The sequence below is a fragment of the Passer domesticus genome, chromosome 17 (assembly GCF_036417665.1).
Source record: "Passer domesticus isolate bPasDom1 chromosome 17, bPasDom1.hap1, whole genome shotgun sequence".
In the NCBI taxonomy this organism is placed as follows: domain Eukaryota; kingdom Metazoa; phylum Chordata; class Aves; order Passeriformes; family Passeridae; genus Passer; species Passer domesticus.
In genome coordinates, this window is record NC_087490.1 from 8,701,827 (window position 1) to 8,716,505 (window position 14,679).

A 14,679-nucleotide genomic window follows, 5' to 3' on the forward strand; every position below is an offset into this window, starting at 1 on the left:
GGCCGTGAGGGCGCCGCGGGCTCCCCGGCGCGGGCCGTGAGGGCGCCGCGGGCTCCCCGAGGAAACCCGAACAGCCCCTCTCTTGTCCGTGGCCCGGCTTAATCCCCGCAGCGGGGCGGGCACGGTCCGGCAGCCAAATCCCGGTCAGCTGAGGAGCTCAGGCGGGCGCGGGGAGGTGGCGAGCGGAGCTGCGGGCGGCAGGAGGGAGGGATGGCGCCCCGGAACACGGTAACCGCCCGTCCTTGTCTTTAGTTGCGGGAGGCTGCGGGTTCTGCGCGGAGTTAGAGAAGGACAGTGTATGTACACGGTGTAAGAGGTGGGAAAGCTCCCTGAGGCTGCTTTGAGGCTTTATCGAAGTTGGACATCCCTGTCACAAAAAAGTTCGGAATTGTTGAGAAGAGTCCCAATGGGCGGGGAGAAAAAACCCATCAAAACCAATCAAACAAAACAACAACAACAAAAAGTAAAGCTATATCTTAATGCATTAGTAACTTAAGTTTTTTGGCACCTTTTTTTCCCCTGTAACGTAGTTTATTAAATTTTGCAAAGGAAATCTAATTCAGCCCATGCTCAGAATGGAGCACCAGCCCCTGCTCAGAGGGTCTAGCTCGCCCTGCAAGGTAAGCAGAACCATCCTGAAGGTGGATCCTGCAGGGAGTTTGTGGTTTGAGCAATGATGTACAGATGTGAAATGTGCTAGATGTTAGCTTTTAAATAGAAATACCTTAAGAGATTAGACTAGTAAGGTTTTGTGCTTTCCTTGGACACCTGGCTGTGTTATAAAGTGGAAGCTATAAAAGCAGCTTTCTTATTCTCATGTTTTACATTGAATACAAATTGAATTTTGTTTGTGTCATGTTTTTGGAATGAAGTGAACGCCCTTATAAACTGTTGTGAGTTCAGAACACGAGGCTGTTATCTGTGCTCTCTGCAAACTCCAGTGTGAGCCTACCAATGTCACGAGCTGATTTGGGGAGGAAGAACAAAAGATCTGTCATAATAAAACCTAAGTTATATGATGTATGTTTGTTATTTTGAGGTGTATGTTTGTTTATTTATTTTCTGTCTCTTCTAGATTCCCAGTTGTACCCATAAAACACACAAAATAGGTTTACAGTACTTAATTAATATAAGGGTCTGAGTGTGCAGTGCCAATGTTTACTACATCAGTTTTGGTTTTTTCTGCTATTCCCACTGCAGCCCTTACTTAATTCATTGCTTTGATTGACATTCAGAGAAACACTTTTTATTCTTGGAAACTGGAAGGAAATGTTAATTGGATTTTACTTTAATAAGACCAATTTCAACTTGCAAATTTCAGGGAGGGAGGAAGGAAGTAAGTTTTGATGAATTATCTTTAGGAAGGACACAACTCTGTCAGAATACACTACAATATCTGGAATAACTCAGCATTTCTGGGAACTGGACCAAGAATGAGAGTGATGAAGAATTAGTCTACATACTTTACAATGAGAAATTCAGGGAGTACAAGTTTATTAAAATAAATACGTACAGCCTTTATATATGAAGGAAGGGGGAATTTGATCACTTAAATATCTTTAATATAGGAGATGTGGATGTGTCTAGCTGACCTTAATCAATAAGATACTCTGAGATTAAATTAGGACCTAATTTAAAAGGAAAGGTTTGCTAGGCATTGGAACTGGATGTTATTTTTAGTATGATCATATTCCGTAAAAAGTAATCTCAGAGGGCACTTCATGAGAATATCAAACATTGTATAAATCTCTGGAGATATCTGGCCATATCCAAAGTATGGTTATGACCAGTTAGATTCCTGTGATTTGGACATATCACAGTTTGTGTTGACTTTAAAACCTGTGAATCTCTGCCTCTATGAATTTTAGTTTGTAAATACTGATTTGAAACTGTAACTAGGTCATAGATATCGAAAAATTTTAAAAATACATGCCAATAAGCTTTAAATGAATATTATTGCCAGTGAACAAATTATTGTGAGGTACTAAGGCTTTGTACCTGCCAACTTGCAGACATCATGTAATCATTTTAGGGACTTAAAATATTGCTTGGAGGAAATAAAACATTGTTACTTCTCACACCTTGGTTAAAATGTGACTCACAGAATTTGAGATTTGGTTAATTCTCATACTGGGTCATTGTCTCTAACACCAGACATAAACAGTCCTAGCATTCTTTCATTAAAAACAGGCACTCTGAGCAGTGTGACTTATGCAAAAAGCATTTACTCAGTTTCTAATAACAGCTGTAATGGTTTTGTTACCTACACTTCATCTGGAGACTTGTAATTGTGGTATTTCTGAAGGCTGTTAGTGATCAGGGCCAAAAATAGCCTGAAATACTTCTGCTGCAGGTGCTCAGGAGTTCAGGTGGTTTTTTAAACAAATACTTTGACTGCTCCAAACTAAATACATGATGTATTTCACCACAATTTTCTTTTAGCTATTACATGTGTGTGGGCTCAGGGTCCTGCCTCTTTTCATGCCCATGATTTTCCTTTGCTCCCCAGCTCCCCAGCTGGACGTTGTTCCTGGCTGTTTGTGCTGTTGGAATTGGAGGCACCTTTCAGTACGGGTACAATGTCTCCATTATCAATGCACCCACTCAGGTAAAAGCTCATCTTTTGTTCCCTGGGCTCTTTCCTCTCTGAACTCGGCCACGAGACCAAATGTGCCTTTGCTGTGATCACAGTGGGAACTGAAGCACTCTTCCTCTCATGTGAAGGAATCTTGTTCATTTCCTGTGGGGTTTCATGTGCATTTGGTTGTGAGTACCTCCAGTCAGAGCTGTTCTGTGTCAGACAAAAGTGCCAAATAGGCCACATAAATGCCTTTATTATTAGAAGGATTTACTGAATAAGTAATATATTTTTGGTTACTAAAATCACCCAGAACACTAAGGGTAGAACAGACCAGAACATTTTCAGTTGGAAGGCACCTACAATGATAACTACCTGACCACTTCAGGGCTGACCAAAAGTTAACAGCAATGTCCAAATGCCCTTGGAGCACTGACCACTTGTTTGGGAAGCCTGTTCTTCTCTTTGACCACCCTTTCTGTAGGATATCACCACTATTTCTCCAAATGTCAAGTTTAAACCTCCTCTGACACAGCTTTGAGCCATTCCCATTCCTTCTATCACTGGATAACAGGGAGAAAGTACAGTTACTATTTACTGGTGTCCATCACAAGGCAGATTACTGAAAAAGTCCTTCTTAGGGAATTAAAATGTTCCATCTGTAGTGGCTGAGTATCTTGTAGGTGTTTTCATTTGTTACTTGAGCGTTCTTTGCTGTAGCCTCCAGGATTCTGCATATTTTGTGGATGACTCAAGGATCTAAGCAAATGTTCTTGTGGAAGTGATGGGTATCAGTTTTTGCTACCAGCTGATTTAATTGCTTGGGAAACTGTGAAGATTGAATTTGCAACCTTGTATGCTTTTTACAAAGCTTAAAAGAAGCTGTTTGTGAAAGAACATGTCATATGCTGGGAACAGAGAGATAGTCCAAGAAGTTTGTTCTTCTGTAATCTTTGTTTGCAGGCAAAGAGCAAGAGCCTCTGATTACAGATACATGCCAGTTCAAGAGTTTCTAAAGGCAAATTTTAGAAAACCAAGCATGTGGAATAACAGCTTCAAAGTTCTGACACATGAATACTGTAAGGTGGAGTATTATTGGAGTTGAAAAAGGGATTTTAGTCTTTTGGATTACACTAAGGCAGGGAGATTTAGATCAAGTGTCAGAATGAGTTCCCTGACAGTAAAATTTTTTAGGTTGCAAGGCCTCTGTGCTCTGAGATGTTCCTAAAAACAGTAGGGCCAGCCATCCACCCTGTTCCCCTTCTTGTTCAGAAGGACCTCAGAGCTCATCAGTGCATGTCAGGGTTGTGTTTCCCCTCTGCTGCAGCACCTGAGGCAGGGCACAAAGCAGAGCTGCTCAGCAGCTTTGAGGTGTGTGGGGAGTAGGAAACACAAAGTCTTCCTTGTGGTCGAGGAAGATTCTGCCAGGTAGATGATATCTCTTAGAATTAACTCCCAGAACTAATTTTCAGGATTGGGGTGCAAGTTATTTGTAGTGCTGTGTGTAGGGCTGTATAAAATACTATACATTCATCACTGTCTTCTACTGCAGCATATACACAAGTTCTTAAACGAGACCTGGAGTAGTCGTTATCACAAGGAGCTAAATCCAGATTTGCTGACTTTTCTTTGGTCTGTCATCGCTTCCATCTTCTCCCTCGGAGGCCTGTGTGGAGCCCTGATTGGAGGCAGCATGGCCATTCGCCTGGGCAGGTCAGTTGCAGCAGCAGGCATATGAAAGCATGTTTGCTTTTCCTACCTTCCCACTGGAACAGAAAGTAAATAAATGGGAAAAGAGTGGGAGAAAAAAGTGATTTTTCACTTTAAAACTGAGTTTCCTAGTAGGATTTTACAGTTTATTCCAATGTAACATTCAAGGATGAGCCTTTGTCTTAGTCTTTGCATTACATTTACTGAAATCTGAGTAGGAGAATGCACACAGAGTGTGTTGAAAACATGAGTTTCCCCCTAACACATTTGCAGCCCTTGTGCCAGTAAGGACGTGCTGCTTCATCTGTTGCACTTCATTTGTCTAAATGAAGAAACTGCATTCCTACCTTGTCAGGCATTTCTGTCATATTTATACATTATTCTTATGTTCAGACATTTTATAAACATAAGCAGTTGTATCAGATATCTGGGTTTTCTGGGTTTCCAGGGAATAGCATGTTTCTTCAGCATAAAGTCCCCCACATTATCAGAAATGAAACCTATTTAAAACCCCACATTGTTACAGATTTCCATAATGTCTGGTTGAGGTGGGTTGTTTTCAGTTTCGGGTTTTTTTTGTTTGTTTTGATCAGTTTTTGTATGTTCTGTGGTGTATTATTATTACTATTATTATTATTATTATTATTATTATTATTATTATTATTATTATTATTATTATTATTATTATTAATTTTGTTCCTCCTTTTTAGGAAAGGAGCTCTTTTGATGAATAATGTTATAGCAATACTAGCCTCCATTTTAATGGGGATCAGTTTTCCTACAGGATTGTTTGAGTTACTGATTGCTGGAAGGTTTTTGATTGGCATAAATTCAGGTGAATGATTTCTTATTCCTACTATCAATAAACTATGGTGAATGACAAGTTATTATTTCTGATCCTTTAGGTTTTATGATTAAAATATTCTGTAGTGTAGCTTGGAATCTGAAGGCAGCTAAATGAATAGGAAATTAATTAAGTCTCATTTTGTATGTGTTTTGGTTTAGTAACTCTTTGCAAAGCAATTTCTATTGATAGGAAAATGTTTCTTCCATTTAATTGCAGGTATTGGGCTCTGTGTGCAGCCTCTTTATATTGGGGAGTTTGCCCCAAAACACCTAAGAGGTGGCTTGGCCATGGGGACTTCCATCTTTCTGACTGGGGGAATTCTGACAGGACAAGTAATTGGTTTGAGGTAAGAAATATTTGAGGGGTTTTTTTCCTGTTTTGTGTTATTCCTGTGTAAAGAATTCCAATTTCCTACAGCTCATTGCAGGACATTCCTTGTGCCATTGCAGCATTAGAATTCACACAAGGTCCTCCTGGGAGAAGAAAATCCCGCTTGAGTCGCCTTATTCCTACAACTGCCAGCCATCAGTGCTGTCCCCTCAGGGGAGCAGTGTCAGTTTAGATGGGTCACCAGAACAGCATCAGTAAAGCAGCCACATTTGAGCTGAGTTCATGTTTTCTGCCAATTTCTTGCTGGAGGCAGTGGATGTTGGCAAGGACTTGAGAGCAAAGGACTCACATTTCTGTATCACAGCACTAGCACTGCTTTTGTCCCCTGTGTCATCAGAGGAAGTTGCTCAGGCCTTCATCCAGCTGGAACTTAGAAGTTTCAAGTGCAGAGACTGCACTAAATAGTAACCAATAGCTAATTATTATATTTCTTTGCCTTCTTTTTCCACCTTTCTCACAGAGAATTATTGGGTGGAGAAGAGCATTGGCCTCTGTTGCTATCCAGCAGCTGTATTCCAGCATTAGCCCAACTGTTATTCCTTCCATGGTTTCCTGAAAGTCCCAGATATCTTCTTATTGACAGAGGTGATGAGCTGAGCTGTGCCAAAGGTATTCAGGATTTATACTTCTGTTCTCCAAAAGTGTACAATGAATATTTTGGGTTCCAGATTCTCCCTTTATCTTCATCCACACAGTACTGTTGTATCATCTAGTGCTTTTTGGCCCATGTTTTTCCTCCAGTGAGCTTATATGGAAGAAGGGATTGTGGAACTCAGGAGCCCACAATGGGTTATGCACAAAACTTTATTATCCTCTTTCAAATATGAGTTCATTGACTGGAGCTCCAAGCTGATTACTCTCAGTGGAAAGTTCATTATCAGGATCATCAAAACTCCTACTCTTGACCTTAAGAAGACAGATTGTCACTTGAGATATATTTAATCATAAAGATTTTAGAGGAACTGATGCTGTATAGTCTTTAAGTTTTAAGACCATTTGTAAAGATTTTAGTCTGGGGTCCAAATGACTTCTGATTATATTTGCCTTAGAAGAAGGATTTTCTCTCTTTGCTCCAGCTCACTAACTGCATCCCATTGGCAACATTAAAGTCAGGGCCATAACAAAGGACTCAGTGTCTGCCTAGAATTTATGCAAAACTCCTCAAATTGGTAAGAGTGTCCTTCAAGAAAAAGACTATCTGAAGGTCTGAGGTTCAGATACAAAATATTTTGCCTGGTGAATATTTCAAAGTCAGATATTCCTCTAAAAAGAAGGGGAAAAAAAAGCCACAGAATTCTCCAAATCCACCACAGCAAAAAATGTTGAAAAAACAGCAAGGAGCAAGCAAGTCACAAAGCAAATTTTTCATATGCTAGCAAACGCCAGGTCATTATGAAAAGAGATTATTTCCCAGGATTGTGGTTAATAGATAAATGTAATTTTTTTTTTTCAATTTGTAGCTTTGAAACGATTTCATGGTTCCTCAGAGTATCGAAGGGAGATGGAAGACATCCAGCGGGAATGCTTTGCCTTAGATGGGGAGAAACCCAAGAAGCCCTGGCAGCTGTTCAGTGACCGTGCTGTGAGATGGCAGCTCATCACTGTCATCGTGATGACAATGGGCCAACAGCTCAGTGGCATTAATGCTGTAAGAGTTCACATGAGCAAACAGCTTAAATAATGATTTCATTTCCACCTGGTTTTCAACCATTCATTAACACAAAAGATCCACATGGAGAAGCTCAGTGAAATGGGATAAGTGGGAAAGAATGTCCTTGCATTATTTTGGTGTTTCTCTTTCTTTTTTTTTTTCTCATTTCTGAGTTTCTGGTATGCAAACTTTTTTAAAGAATGACTCGATACTTCCTCTGAAAAACATTCCTATGAAAAAGTAAATAAAGGTGGATCAGCTTATCCCAAAGTGTCTGGTTTAAGAATGTAAAGCATATTCAGTAAGTTGAATAATCCTCTTGGCTTTTATGATATTTAGACATTATTTAGACATTAATTTAACAGATTGTTACTGCTGCTTATGTTGAATTAGTAACTCACAACATAAAATACACTGATCTGTATGTTTGGTATGAACATGACTTTGTTTCCAGACGATGTTTTAAATACCAGAAAAACCTCATTGTTTGTTTTTTATTTTTCTTTTTTTTCTATTGTAGATTTATTTCTATGCAACTTACGTTTTTGAACAAGCTGGGATCGTGGCAGAAAAAATCCCGTATGTGACACTTGGCACTGGAGTTTGTGAATGTCTCACAGCCCTCTCCTGTGTAAGGAGCAGTTTGTTCTACCTGCCAGTACAAGCAGTAATGATTCTTCTTGAAGAATATTGCTAAAAACGAGATCAGTATATTAACAGAAGATTCTATCTTGTCCACAGGGTTTGCTGATAGACTATGTGGGAAGAAGATGCCTTATCATTGGGGGTTATCTCCTCATGACGCTCTGGTGCGCTGTTCTGACCTTCTCTCTGACTTACCAGGTGCAAAGGACTCGTTCCTGTTACCCAGTGGGACTGAGGAGTGAAAAGGGCACGTGGTTACACAGTAAGGGGGAATGGGTTTAAATGAGAATAGGGTAGATCAGGTGTCAGGAAGAAATTCTTCCCTGAGGCTCTGGCACAGGGTGTCCAGAGAAGCGGTGGCTGCTCCATCCCTGGAAGTGTTCAAGGCCAAGTTGGATGGGTTTGGAGCAACGTGGGAGATTGGAAGGTGTCCCTGCCCATGGCCAGGAGTGAGATGGGATGAGCTTTAAAGCCCCTTCCAGCCCACACTATGATTACATAATTCTATGATACAATTTAGTAAAAATCATTGAATGAACACTATTTAATTTCTCTGAAGCAGAACTGTTAAATAAATTAGCTGTAAAAGAGCAGTGAAAGACTGATGGTCTTAATTGAAAAAAAATACAGAAGGAAACTTAACTGTTAAACCAGACTTTAAAACTGGATTATCAAAATCTGAACTAAACCTTCTCATTGTCTTCTGTTTCAGGAGCTGTACTCCTGGGTGCCTTACATGAGCATGATGTGTGTATTTGCCTTCATCTTGAGCTTTGGGCTGGGCCCAGGTATTGCACAGGAACGTGTGTGAGTGGGGGAAGGTCTGGGAGGGCTGGGTGTCACACAGCCAAGAAGCCTTTGCAGCACAGCTGCTGCTGCTCTGGCTGAGGAACACAAGTGAGGCCGTCCTGTAGCCCACAACTGAGGCTTACCATGCATGATTCTGGGGCAGTTATGTGTGAGGGAGGGCTTAGTTCTGCCCTTCAGAGCAGAAGGGTTCTACAGTTGTCAGAAGGGGCCTGCTCCCTGATCTGTGCTACTGAAATGGGGCTGTGTTTTAGTAGGAAACTTCCTGCAAGGGCAGTAGCCTCAGAATTGTGCTGTTACAAACTAAAATAGATCAGCTAATGACATATTCAAAAGCAAATCAATCTTTTGTAACAATGGAAATACTTCAAATGGACATTTAGCACAATTTTCTGTTTCTGAACCATTCCCAGGTGGCATAACAAACACCCTGACAGCTGAGTTATTTGTACAGTCCTCACGTCCTGCTGCCTACATGATTGCAGGGACTGTGAGCTGGATTAGTTTCTTCACAGTTGGAATGCTCTTTCCCTTCATCGTGGTGAGTGTGCACAGCACAACTTCCATTTCACCTGCTCCCAGGTTCCATCCCATTGTTGTATTGTATTATATTCACTTGTATATATAACTGACACTTGACCAGGATGCACACTGCCCCTCAAATGAATTTAACTAGATTCAGTCCCTCCTAAAAGTATTTTTTACACATCACAAACCCCAATATAACATGATAATATAACATGATAAATGAAAAGTAAAAGAAATGCACTGGAGAGCAATGTTCATATTGGGATGAAAAAAACAGAGAAGGTATCAAAAGCACAAGAACTTAATCAGGTACTAAGATTTAGATAAAACATATTTTAATAGTGCCTTGTGCTTTTATGGCAAAGTAACATTGAGGTGGTACCTGTGGCCAGCAAGTCACTTCTCTGAGAACTTGCTGAACTAACAGAGTTCTGTAAGCAGAAGATTATTAGGAAAGGTAAGACAGGCTTTCATCTCCAGCTTTGTACTTTTAGTTTTAGCACATATTCTTGACAGCAAAACTGACAGGAACAGCATGCATCTGGGTATCTGGATCTGCCTGTCCTTTCTTCATGGCTGAGCTCTGCTTCTCAGTAAGATAGTTGTTTTTTTTAATGTACAGTATTGAAAAATATTAACATTCAGAGAAACTTAAATTATATAGTCTTAAAAATATGTGACAGCTAAGTAGCAAATGTTGACTTTTAGATTGTGACATTTGACTGTTTAAATGGTTTATCTTATTTTTAAAATAAAAGTCTATTGCACAGCACTCGACAGTCTTTACAGGTGAGGATTAGGTTAAATGACTCCTTTTAGAAAAACATCTGAGCAGCGATGTTAAGTGTAAATGGAAACAAAAAGGTTATTTTCTCAAACCTACTGTTATTACACTTGAAATATGTTGCAATCACATTTATTTTCAGAATGGACTGAAGCAGTATTGTTTTGTGGTGTTCTTACTGGAGTGCTTCTTTGTTGCTGCTTTCATCTTCCTCATAATTCCTGAGACAAAAAACAAATCCTTTCTGGAAATCAAAAAGGAATTTCACAAGCTTAATTTTGGAAGAAATGCCAGGAAAAAGGAAACGGAGCTTTATGAAAGAAGGCAACTTCAAGATGAATTTTTAAAGATTTCTGCCTAATTTCACAAATGCAATAGAACTTTGGTGAGAATTATGAACCTTGTAATACATGATCAAGTGGCTTATTAAATCTTCCTGTGTATTTAGAGAAAGTGTAACTAAAGGCACATTAGTACTGCTGAAAACACTGTTAAAACGTGTATTGCTGAAATACAACTAACAACATATTGTATTATCCACAGAAAACATCTTTAGCTGTAACCTGGTGCTGTAGGGATGCAGAAATGCCAGGGAGGATGTTCAGTGAGCCCCTCTGGCAGATTTCTGCAGGTAATTCAGCAACTCTTCTTGCATTTCAAAGCCCTGTCTTCAGCTTGGGTCATTGGGCGTATCCAAATGCTTTGCTGAGTGTAACATGGTGAGTTCTTCTTAAAACCCACACAAGAACTGATAGCTGATATTTGAAATATTCCAGTTTATGCAGAAATAGTGGTATTGAGTTTCTGTTTTTCCAGTTATGTCATTTTGAAAGCCTTAAAGACATTCCTCATCCAGTCCTACTACTGTACTGTGCAATGAAAGTACAGCACCTCTCTGATTACTGGTATTTGGAATAAAAACTTGTATCCTGATAAAAGACTGACTGGAGTTTCAATTTGGTTAATTTTTTTCCATAACCTAGCATCTTAACATTTTAAACTATTCAACAGGGTAAAACTACTTCTAGTTTTGGAGGTTAGTTCCCATCAGACTGAGATCTACATACCAAAAAGCATGAAGTAGCAGAGAGGACAGATGACAGAATTAAATACATTTTACCTTTAAACTACAGGGAGCCTGTAGGACATGCTGAATGAGCCTTCTGCCCCCTCGCCAGTATTTTTTACTGGACTCTTTTTCAACTTAAAATACATTCTTTATATGTTAGAAATCTCACATGTGGAGTTTGTGTGCCTCTCTGGTATTTGTTTCCATTCCTGCCACTGCCAGGACAGTGACCTTACCCAGTACAACTTTTCCTGCCTGTAAGCATTTTCAAATGCCATCTGTTATCCAAGTGCTGCAGCAAGCATGGGATTTCTTTTATATTTATTTTCCTCCTCTCAGAATTAAAGCTTTTAATGGAAGTATAGGAAACAAACACCCTTGGTCTGATTTCGGTAACAAAACCATTTGTTTAATTGAAAATAACACTAACTGTTAATAGCTAAGAAGGCAACATCAGGAAGGGATCTTCTTGGCCTTTAGTTTATCCTCTATGTTTGCAAAATACTTCATTTTTGCTAGCAGCTTCTTGGCTTCCTGAAGATCATCTGAAATGAAATAAAACATTACTGGTTTACAGAGGGAGAGGCGAATTTGCAGTTTCAAAATGAATCTCAAGGTTTCAGTGACAGCACCTGTTTTAGTACCAAGAGTTGTGAGCTGCAAGGACTCACACTATAAAAACCTTGCTGCCTGTTGTTTAACCTCAGATGGTTTGGGAACATCTCAGCTCAAATGTTCCACAAAACCTGTAACAATGAACAATTTGGGAAAGAAATGTGAATGAATATATTCCTTAATGACTCCTGTGAAGTGGCTGCAGTATTGATCTACCACTAGGCAAGACAAATGTTTTTGTTTAAAATGTGTATAAATAGACCAACTGACATAACTGAGAAATGCAAATGAGGAGGAGTCTGGTCTGGACAGTGCCAATTCCAAAACTGATATTGAAACTATTTCTTCTCAGCTAAAGGGGAGGGTGAGTTATCATCTACAGAGAAAGGCAACACAGTCCTTCTCCTGGCACAGAGTAACAGAATGTAACTCCTCACAGGCAGGCCCAGCCAGCACCACTGTGGTGTTTACAGTTTCACACACCCACCCCTGCCAAACCTGCACCATTCTGGACCTGGCACACAACCACAAACGTTTCTTCCCAGCTTCAGAAGCTCAGGAATGGTTCAAGCTTGTGCCTATCCACTGGTTGTAGAATAAAGTTATGTTGATTATTGCACAGGAAGTCCCCAAAACCTTATGCTGAACAGGCCTTTACTTGCCACACAGCAGCTGTGGCTTTCAGTGCCACGAACAGCACTCACTGCTCTGCTGCAGCTCCAGGACTGCAGAGCAACACTCCCAAATTCAAGTGTGAAACCTCAGAATATGTCTGAGATGAAGTCTGTCCTTCCCAGCATTCTGGGAAACACACAAACAATGTCTTAGCATCTACATTCCCACTCAAAATGAATGGAACTTTTGTACTGGACTTTGCTTTTAATGTGAGGTCCTGAATTTCCCAAATCAGCAGGAATGTCAGTTTAGAAGTACTTATTCTAAATACCTAACAAAGAACCCTTGTCAATGCAGTATTTCTATTCCATAGCTCAAGAAATATTTGCCAGTAAGAGAATGTGGAGCTTTAAGCATTTGACAGGTATGTATGGCAGCTAAAAACTTCATAAAATAGGTACCTTTTTCAAAAGCTGCAGTCACCTCTCTGGTCAGTTCTTCTTGCTTAACTGCAAAACAAATTATTTCATTTACTTTTTTTTATACTTAGGATATTTGATACCACTGCATTCTGACTGCCTGTGGTGGGAAAGTTCAACTTCATTCTGACAGGTTTTTTCTTTGGAACAATTGACTAACCTGATGAAGGCTGAGTAAATTCCTTTTTATTGTCTCTATATGTATTTATTTTGACATCAGAATAGGTTATGTTTTACAAATGTTCTCAAGACATGTAATGTTTAGGTGCATAAATAGGTAAAGACAACACTGGAAAAGAGGGGAACAGAGCAGAAGGTCTTGCAGTGTGTCAATTCCAGACTAAGACAAATTGAAGACATTACAAAAAATATACCAACACAGTTTAAAGCTTTCAGACTCGGGTGATTCAGTGTACTGTTCTGTAAAAACTCCTCAAGTCATAACTTACTTTTAATTGAAGTTTCAATTTCTTCAAGGTTATCCTTGTTTTTGGACTCTGCTAGTTTCTCATTAATTTCCATGACTTCCATAAGGAACGCTGAGTCTGTATCACAGTCTGTCTCTTTTGCTGGCTCCACTCCACTCAGCTCCAGCTGGCAGAGGAAATGGGAATTTGAAAATAAATATTCCCACATCCATTTCTATGGAAACTGTTTTCTTTAATATCAAGTCTCTTAGCGGGGCATACTCAGATTCATATTCAATAAACCTACAGTGCATTGTGTCAATCTGAAAATTAACTCCATACATAGGCTGACCATAAAAATGAGCAGTTACCAAACAACAAAAAAAGAAAAAACCCATAAAAAAAGCTGCCATGGGCCAGACTGAAATTTTGAATGAGCAGCCACGTGTGATGTGGACAACAAATTACAGTAAGATGAGTAGCAAATGATTAATGCTGATTAATTTTTGGAGAAACTTGGTTCTGGTCTCCCTTCAATCTCTTCAGAGGAATGCAGATTAGCACATTAAGGCCTGAATGGAGGGTGGGATCCCCACCAGCCCCCAGGGTTAGTTACAGAACACTGCAATACCTAAGGAGACCTTACTAGATAGAGGCCGCGGCTCAGAGGGTTCAGCAGGGTCTGGTAGGCCTTGTTGATCAGGGAAGAGTGCTGCTCAGAGTAGTGCTGCTCTTTCTGCAAACGGATGGCACATAATTGGAAGCTAATAACAAGCGGCAAAATAGACTTTGTTACGTGCGGAACACCGGCGTCCCCACAGCAGTCCGTGTGAAGGCTCTGTGGCACCGCACTCGGCTGAGGGCTGGCGAACCGCAGCGGCCGCTCACTGTCCGCCTCCACCGCAAATCCGTGCCAGAGCCTCTTCTGAGCACCGAAACACAAACACAGCCGAATCCCCTCACTCCCCGGGCGGGAGAGACGTGGGGACTCGGCACTGCGGCCCCGCCACGCAGCCGAATGCTAAAGGCGAGCTCCTCCGGCGGCCACCGAGCCCCGCGGGCCCCTCCCGGCCCGGCTCCCCCGCCCGGCCCGGGGCTCACCGGCGGCCTCTTGCCGAAGCGGTCGGGGTGCACGGCGCGCTGCAGGCTCCGGAACCGCCGCTGCAGCTGCCCCGGGTCGATGCGGAACGAGCGGTCGCTGCAGGACACGGGGCGGGTGAGACCCGCGGCCGGCCGGGCTCGCGGCCGCCCCGCCCACACTCACCAGTCCATCAGGCGGAAGAGGTCAGGCCGCGGCGCCGGCGGCTGCAGAGCCTGGCAGCCGGGGCAGAAGCGGAGCGGCCCATCGCTGCTGGGCAGCGGAGCTCCGCAGCTCCAGCACGGCGGGCCCGGGGCGCGGCTCAGCGCGGCCCCGCGGAGCGCCAGGCGCGCCCAGCCCAGCCGCGCCCGCAGCGCCGCCCGCATCGCGCCCCGCTCCCGCCGGCCCCCGCGCGGGCCGCCCGGTCATTGGCTGCGCCCGGGGCGCGCGCGCAGCGCGCACGGCTGCCGCGAGCC

General features: G+C 41.8%; 2 protein-coding genes across 8 annotated transcripts; one reads left to right on the forward strand and one right to left on the reverse strand.

The window, feature by feature from the left end:
• Positions 1–7: 7 nt before the first annotated feature.
• Positions 8–10,878, forward strand: LOC135282370 (solute carrier family 2, facilitated glucose transporter member 11-like). 7 transcript variants are annotated; one of them, XM_064392048.1, is made up of 13 exons: positions 8–228; positions 531–620; positions 2,510–2,608; positions 4,131–4,291; positions 4,999–5,123; positions 5,352–5,481; positions 5,986–6,134; positions 6,986–7,173; positions 7,697–7,807; positions 7,918–8,019; positions 8,534–8,609; positions 9,042–9,169; positions 10,083–10,878. In XM_064392048.1, exons 1-13 carry the CDS (start codon positions 211–213, stop codon positions 10,299–10,301), a joined length of 1,596 nt encoding a protein of 531 aa, XP_064248118.1. In that variant the 5' UTR covers positions 8–210; the 3' UTR covers positions 10,302–10,878. The 7 variants fall into 7 exon arrangements, with proteins under 7 accessions (XP_064248118.1, XP_064248122.1, XP_064248119.1 ...); XM_064392052.1 differs by lacking the exon at positions 531–620 and adding an exon at positions 3,542–3,662; XM_064392049.1 differs by having other exon boundaries at positions 9–228; positions 550–620.
• Positions 10,879–11,396: 518 nt separating this feature from the next.
• Positions 11,397–14,607, reverse strand: HSCB (HscB mitochondrial iron-sulfur cluster cochaperone). The gene is made up of 6 exons (XM_064392064.1): positions 14,390–14,607; positions 14,227–14,323; positions 13,772–13,861; positions 13,168–13,312; positions 12,701–12,748; positions 11,397–11,554 (listed from the first exon to the last, which is right to left on the reverse strand). The coding sequence occupies exons 1-6, from the start codon at positions 14,587–14,589 to the stop codon at positions 11,463–11,465; spliced, it is 672 nt and encodes a 223-aa protein (XP_064248134.1). The 5' UTR covers positions 14,590–14,607; the 3' UTR covers positions 11,397–11,462.
• Positions 14,608–14,679: the final 72 nt, after the last annotated feature.